The sequence below is a fragment of the Dromiciops gliroides genome, chromosome 6 (assembly GCF_019393635.1).
Source record: "Dromiciops gliroides isolate mDroGli1 chromosome 6, mDroGli1.pri, whole genome shotgun sequence".
NCBI classification, from domain to species: domain Eukaryota; kingdom Metazoa; phylum Chordata; class Mammalia; order Microbiotheria; family Microbiotheriidae; genus Dromiciops; species Dromiciops gliroides.
In genome coordinates this window covers 162,735,623-162,742,280 of record NC_057866.1, presented here as the reverse complement: position 1 = coordinate 162,742,280, position 6,658 = coordinate 162,735,623, and the positions used below count along the sequence as shown (strand labels likewise).

Genomic DNA, 6,658 nt, shown 5'->3' with positions numbered 1-6,658 from the left:
AGCCTGCATGAAAAGAGAAAATGAAAAATCTCTTGTTTCTTATTAAAACACGTTTCTCTGGCTTCCTCCTCCCCTTTCAACCACTGTACATTATTTCTAAATATAGAGCAATAGTGTAGGCACAGTGAAATCTGATTTGTTTCTAATAATATGGCATACTAATTGTGATGCATATTCTGTTTAGGGCTCTGTCATCTCAAAATCTGGCCATACAAATACTTTATTCTGGCATATTTTGTGTTTGAAATCATTACCAATGAAGTCTAGTGAGGCAGATGGAAAGATAGGTTATGTAGGTTAAAAAAAATACAGATACTCATAAATAACCAACAGAGAATAACAAAGAATTCCAAGTAGCCCAAACTGTAGCTGCGTCTCTTCTGGAGATTACCAGAACCCTGATAGGCTTTGTATTTATCTTCTTGTCCACAATTTCTTATTTGCTCAAAGTGTTTATAAACTATAACATGTGTGTTTTGCAATAAACAAATAAGTTCTATCTTAATTCCATTCCTCTATTTGTCTCCTTCTTCTCCCTCCCCCTTCTCCTCTATGCCCCTTCTCTCTCTAGCTCAACTCTTTCCTTCCAACAGCTGGTACAAGGGAGGAAAAAAAATCTCAGCTTTTCAAAAAGAAAAAAAGTCAGCATAGCCAAAGCTCTTATAATATGCTCTATGACTGTTTAGTTTTCTACTTTTTAGAAATTAGGTGAAATCAAATTAAGAGATGCTTAGTTAAGTCTACTTTCTGTTAAGTAAATAAAGTTCCAAAAGATAGTAGTCATAGGCATTACATTTTGAAACATGACATCAAAGATATTTACTTTCTGACCTTCAGATTTTGTAATTTTAAGAAATAAATGACTTTTTTACTCTTGACAGTAGCATAGGTAGCTAAAAGGTGCCTCACAAAAAGCTGCAAGAAAGCAAGGAAGGCTTCTTACAGTATAAATTCAAGACATTAGGGTTTGTATTTGAAGTTATATAATAGAGGATGTGATGTCACAAATTTGCAAAGGCTGAGTCGTGCACTTTATGGCTGCATACATTAGGGAATGTGACACTAAAAACCGAAAGGGAGGAGAGAGCTATCCTGAGGTTCCAGCTGCTCTGGGTAGAGAGTGAACAGTTGTCAAAATGGGAGATTTCTGAAGCTGCTGGGAGATTTAAAAGGGTTTGGTAGTCATCCAGTGATCAATTTAGTTTTTGTACTTTTAAAAATCTCTTTTCTTCCTTACTTTATTGCCCACCAGGGAAAAACAATAAAGGTGAGAAAAGAAAAAAACCCAGACATTTTGTTAAGATAGACAATAAAAACACAAACAAGTAAGATATTGCTAAGCGTTTTGGTTTTTTTTTTTTTTCAGTTGCTATGTTGCAGAAGCTCTTTATTGGAAGTATCCTGGAATGAACAGTATTCATAATGGCCAGGAAGCCCTGAAACCTTACACACTATGAAACTTTTCAGAGGCATTACTTCTGGGATAGTTCCAAGCATAACAAGTGTCACCTTCTCTTTACAAGAGGGAGCCACTGATCTTACCTCTGAGCTATATTAGTTTAGATCAAGGACCACCTGTCCCCACTGTCAGCTAGAACAGAGAAAAAGATAGGATGCTACAGAATGACATTATAGGAAAGGAACTGTTGAACTATTTTGGGTAAACATTTACACATATGCTTGTACAAGTGAAACCATTTCACAATTTGCCCAACATCAACTGAAGGATCACCTAGTGTCGATCCCAAGTGTTGCAATAAGATAAACTATCTATGGACCTCCACTTTTATTCCAAATACCTGCTTCCTTTGTACTACTTTGTATTAGACAGTCTGGCAGTAACAGTGTTGTCGGTGTGGAAACCTCACAGGAGAATTTTTTGATGTGTTTTTAAAAGCTCAACCTTAACCTGCTATTTATGTAATAACAAAGATTCTTTAGAAGGAGGAAAGACAAACATAACTTTAAAATGTGAGAAGAGTTAGGACAATGATATAAAGGAAAAATTCTGTTCCTTGCTGTTTCTAAGAGGGTAGAGGTAAATCTCCTTTTGCACAAATTATCTTAATTTAATGCAATTCAATGGAAAACATTGATTGTTGAATATTATATTATAAAAAGTTCTATAAATTAAACTGGTTTAAATGCACTAGAATTAACCATTTAAGGGAATCCTTTGAGGTGCATATTTATAAATAATAACCCCACAATTTATTTTTCCAACTCGGATCTTCATATACAGATGAACCATTCTTCCCCCCTCCCCCCATTGCATAGTCATACAGGTTTGCAGTTAAAATATTTTGTTTAAATGTTATTTTCCCCAATAACAACTCCACTGCAACAGTTATTAACACTTTAAAATCTTTAAGGATATTTAGTTTAAATGGGATTTTCCCAATTAATAGCTCTAGTGCAACACTTAACACTTTAAAATCTTTAAGGGCTTTACAGACTCCAGGACTCTCCAAAACCACTCTTATTTTATAAATAGAGAAGCAGAGGCAAAAAGCTGTTTTGCCGGAGGCTAAAGTCTTCCTTGGAAGCGAGGACCAGTAACAGTAAAGTATTAATGAGATGCAGCACAAGTTTTCCTACAGCGGGTGATGACGTTTTCTTGGTGGGCGCGGGGATGCCCCCAAACTTGAGGGGGGGGTGTGCTACAGTCATACAGTGTGGAGCAAAATCCATCAAGAGCCAGTGAGGGTGGGATTAGAAACTTTGATTTGTCCGGGAGTGGGGAGACCAGCAGGAGAGGGGTCGTCTAAAAGAAGGGCAGGGGGGTGGGGGTAGTTCCTCAGACCAAGCATCGTAATGCAGGGCACCGGGAAGAAGAGGGGCGCGCGGATCGCCCGCTAGTCCATCTAAAGGTAGGGGCTCTCCTGAGGGGCGGGGTGGGGTGAAGGGAAGGGTCTCCGGGACGTGGGCGCGCGCGCAGTCCCCCACCACCGCGAGTGCACGAGGACGGGGAGGGCGGTCCCCCGGCTCCCTGCGCCTCCTCCCACGCTCCCGCGCCTCCTCCCACGCGCCGCCGCCGCCGCCAGAGCTCCCCCTCCCCCCGCGTCGGCGCGGCTCCGCTCCTCTCTGGACTCAGAGGGCCCGAGCGTCCGAGCAGCTGCTCCCGCAGCCGCCGCCTGACCCCTCCCCGGGCCCGCCCCCGTCCCTCTTTCACTTTCCCCTCGGCGTCGGGGTGCGCGTGTGTGCGAGTGTAAATGTGTGCCGGCTCGGGCGCGCGCTGCGCGGGCTCTGCAGCCTGGCCGCGCGCGCCTCCCGGGCGGGTTTGGGGGAGGGGGAGCCCCGGGCGCTCGCCCACTGGAGCTCAGTCAGCAGAGCCGCCGCCGCTGCCGCCGCCGCGGGCGGAAGAGCCGCGCTCCGGAGCTGGGGCACCGGCTGCAGGAGCCGATCCCGCGACACGCACGCACATTCACAAACTCACCTCCCTTCATCCCTCTTCCCCCCTCCCCGTGGGAGGGAGCAAGGGGAGCCAGTCTTGAGGGGAGAGGGGGAAGGGGTAAATCCGGAGCGGGAGGAGGCGAGCTGGAGGGGTGGAGGAGGTGGAGGAAAAGAAACTTTTCCCTTCCTTCCTCTTTCCTCCTCCCCCTCCTCCCAGTGCGTGGTCTGGTGGTCCCCAGCCTTTTCCTCCCTCCGTAGGCAGGTGCGAAGTGCACCTGAAGAAGCATCCGGGGCAGGCGCCCGGGCACTGGCCCCGAGTTTTCATTCTATCATTATTATTCTTGGTAGTGGGGTGTACGTGTTGCCTTTGGGGTCTTTTCTCCCCTCTCCTGAGACCCAACGGGCGCTGCTGCAGGTCCCTGGCTTCCTCCATCCTTCCTCTCTTCCCCCCTCCCCGCTCCTGTCTGCGTGTCTGTCTGCCACCCTGGTAGCCCTCCCCAAGACCCCGCCCGTCCCCACCGGTGAGGGTGTGACTGGGGGGCGGGAGGAGTGCTTCCAGTACCCCCCCCACCCCCTCATTCGCGCGCGCGCGCACACAAGCACACACAGACACACACACACCCCTTCGGTAGAGCTGTCACCAGTCCCCCAGAGGGGGCCGGGGGGGAGGGGTAAGGAGAGGGAGCCAAAGCTGAACTGGAGGGAGGGAGAGAAACAGAGAAGGAAAAGAAGAGAGGGATCATCTGGCTGGACTTCCCAGCCTCATATCTATCTCTGCACCTACTCTCCCTACCGGCAGCAGCAGCATCAAACAGCCTTCAGGAAAGGGAGAGGGGGGTGGGGGGGGGTTGCGTGTGTGTTTGTGTGTGTGTGTGTGTGTGTGTGTGTGTGTGTGTGTGTGTGTGTTTGTGTAAGGCTGGGGTGGGGGACAGCGATCCTGACTGGAGGAGCAGCCGTCGCGGCCGCTGTTGGGGGTGCGCATGTTATGTGAGTGTGTGTGTGTGTGTGTGTGTGTGTGTGTGTGTGTGTGTGTGTGTGTGTGTGTGTGTGTGTAGAAGGGTTGTAACCCCTTCTGCCAGGATTTAACGCTGTCGCCTTCTCCTCCTCCTGCGTTTTAACAACATTACTATAACCACCGTCATTACAGTTATTATTGTTGTTATCATCATTCCCATCCTTATCTCCGTTCTACTATTATTGGACTTGTTGGCGGCGGCAGCGGCAGCGGCAGCAGGAGTCTCGGCGGCTCCTCCACAACCACCTCACCATGTCCTAGAAAAGGTGAGTGCAGCGAAAATCACTTTGCCAGCGGTGCTGGCGGCGGCGGCGGCGGCGGCGGCGGCAGAGACCATTTCTTTGCGGAAAAGAAGCGGCCAGCGGAGCTAGCTGTAGAGAGTAGTTTTGGGGCAAGGGGCTGCGGGTGGAGAGGTAAAGGGAAAGTAAGCAAAGGTAGTGGCTAATGGGAGATGTGAGGCTATTACGGGGTTGCTTGGAGAGGGGCTGGAATCTTGTGTTGGGTGGTGGTAATGGGGGTGGTGGAAGGGGTTCCTGCTCCTATAGAGTTTTAACCCAGGTCTTCGCAAAGAAACTAAGATCCAGATCAAGACCAGCCTTCCTCTCATCTGAGCTAAAAACTTAGTAAAAGAGACACGTCCATTTCTTTAAATAATAAATAACTCAGCAGACAGCTGCTTCCCCGCTGTCTCCTCTCCTCTCCCAATCGGGTAGCACGGTCTGGGATCCTCTCTCGCTCCTTAGCTCAAGAATGCCCGCTAAGTCTGAGAGTGCGGATCAATGTTTGACCGGTTATTAAATCGGGAAAGTACGCGTGACGGCGAGCCCTGCGGCGAAAGTTGTTCCCCGGGTGCTGAAGTCTCGGAGACTCTAGATTACAAGCAATGGAGTTGTAGCTTGTTGTCCGGGACATTCGTGTGTGAAAGTAGGGAGCCGCAAACGGATTCGCTGCCTGGACTTCCCTCTTGGGGAGGGTTTTTGCATGGGATTTAACCGACCCTCGGTGGATTTGAGGCAGGAGGGTAGGTGTTCTGTCCCGGATTCCCCAGTGGTAAAGACAGGAGGAGTTGTGAGTGAGGGGTGCCTCAGTCTCTCTCTGGCTTTGGCGGGTGAGGAGGTGAGGCGGGGGAGGGGAATTATTGCACACAGCTGCTGCTGCTGTCCGCGGGGCTCTAAGTCTAGGAGGCTTGGGGGGTGGGGGTAGTAGATTTAGGTGTGTACGTCACTGCTGCAGACTTAGGGCCAGAGCTTTATACAAGTGTATACGTTGTGCATAAAAAGTCCTTAGAAATCGAAGTTATGAAGTCGTATCATTTGCTTAGTAACTGTAGAGTTTGGGTGGGCGGGAGGAGATAACTGAGCTGAGGTGGGGGAAGCCAAAGGGAAACGGAAATCTTATTGCAGACACTCTTTTTAGTTTAATAGTTTTGTTCCTTCTCCTCTCCTCATTTATTTCTCCCAATTGTCTCCTAACAGAGTTTTAAAGAACTGAAAATCCTCGATGGTAAATTAGGCCTGGCAGAAACCCCAAAGCTAAACTAGTAGGGAGAAAAATGTAAAGCAGAACAAGTCCAGTCCTTGACCCTTGTGCGTTTCGTTGGGGGGGAGGCTGTATTTAAAGGATTTTGCTGCATAGAGAACCTCCTGTCCCTCCTGAATGGTTTAAGCAAGGAAAACCTAATGGGAACGTGATCATCTAGCTCTTAAACATCCGTGGTGGTGACGGCTCCTCTGCCGAGAGGGATAACTGAAAAACCGAGGGAAGGGGCGGAGGGAGGGAGCTTTGCTGCCCATTAAAGCCCACTATACTCTCCTCCCTCCTCCTTAGGGAAGGCCAGTGGCACTGATTGCTGCTGCTCACCTGGTGCTGCAGGTAGAGGGTGTGAGGAAACAACCCAATTGCCAATTCTCTGAAAGGAGAGCGAGAACCCCGACCCCTTTTAACTTCTCCTCCCCGCCTCCTGCTTCCAAATTAGTGGCAGACTTGTTAAGGAAGAGGGAAGAGTTGTTTGAATGCAATGCATTTGGACGAGAGGTAATAGGCAACTGGGAGAAGAGTAATAGATGGCACGCATGCATCAGTGTCGTAGTCTCTGGTTTCCAGCGCTCTTGCCCCTTCTGTGGCTTTAAGGGGGAGCCACATATTCCAGGCTGTGTCGCAGCAACTTTGTATCAGTCATGTCGCCCGCCTGGTGACTGACAATCCCGTTTGTCCAATGAGAAGCCTGCCTGCCCGGTGTAGCGTGGCTCT

At 48.9% G+C, this 6,658-nt stretch overlaps 1 protein-coding gene across 3 annotated transcripts in view; it reads left to right on the top strand.

Annotated features, from left to right (window-relative positions):
* Positions 1 to 2,807: 2,807 nt before the first annotated feature.
* NR3C2 (nuclear receptor subfamily 3 group C member 2) overlaps positions 2,808 to 6,658 on the top strand; it is a 383,963-nt gene continuing 380,112 nt past the window's right edge. Inside the window, exon 1 of one of the 3 annotated variants that reach the window (XM_043971516.1) lies at positions 2,808 to 2,870. Coding sequence is in view for 1 of the 3 variants with exons in the window: in XM_043971511.1 (XP_043827446.1) it covers positions 5,390 to 5,429 (40 nt within the window). In the remaining 2 variants the exon portion in view is untranslated. Of the gene's footprint in view, positions 2,871 to 4,293; positions 4,675 to 5,303; positions 5,430 to 6,658 lie in introns of those variants that run through there. The other 2 variants (XM_043971512.1, XM_043971511.1) reach the window with 2 other exon arrangements.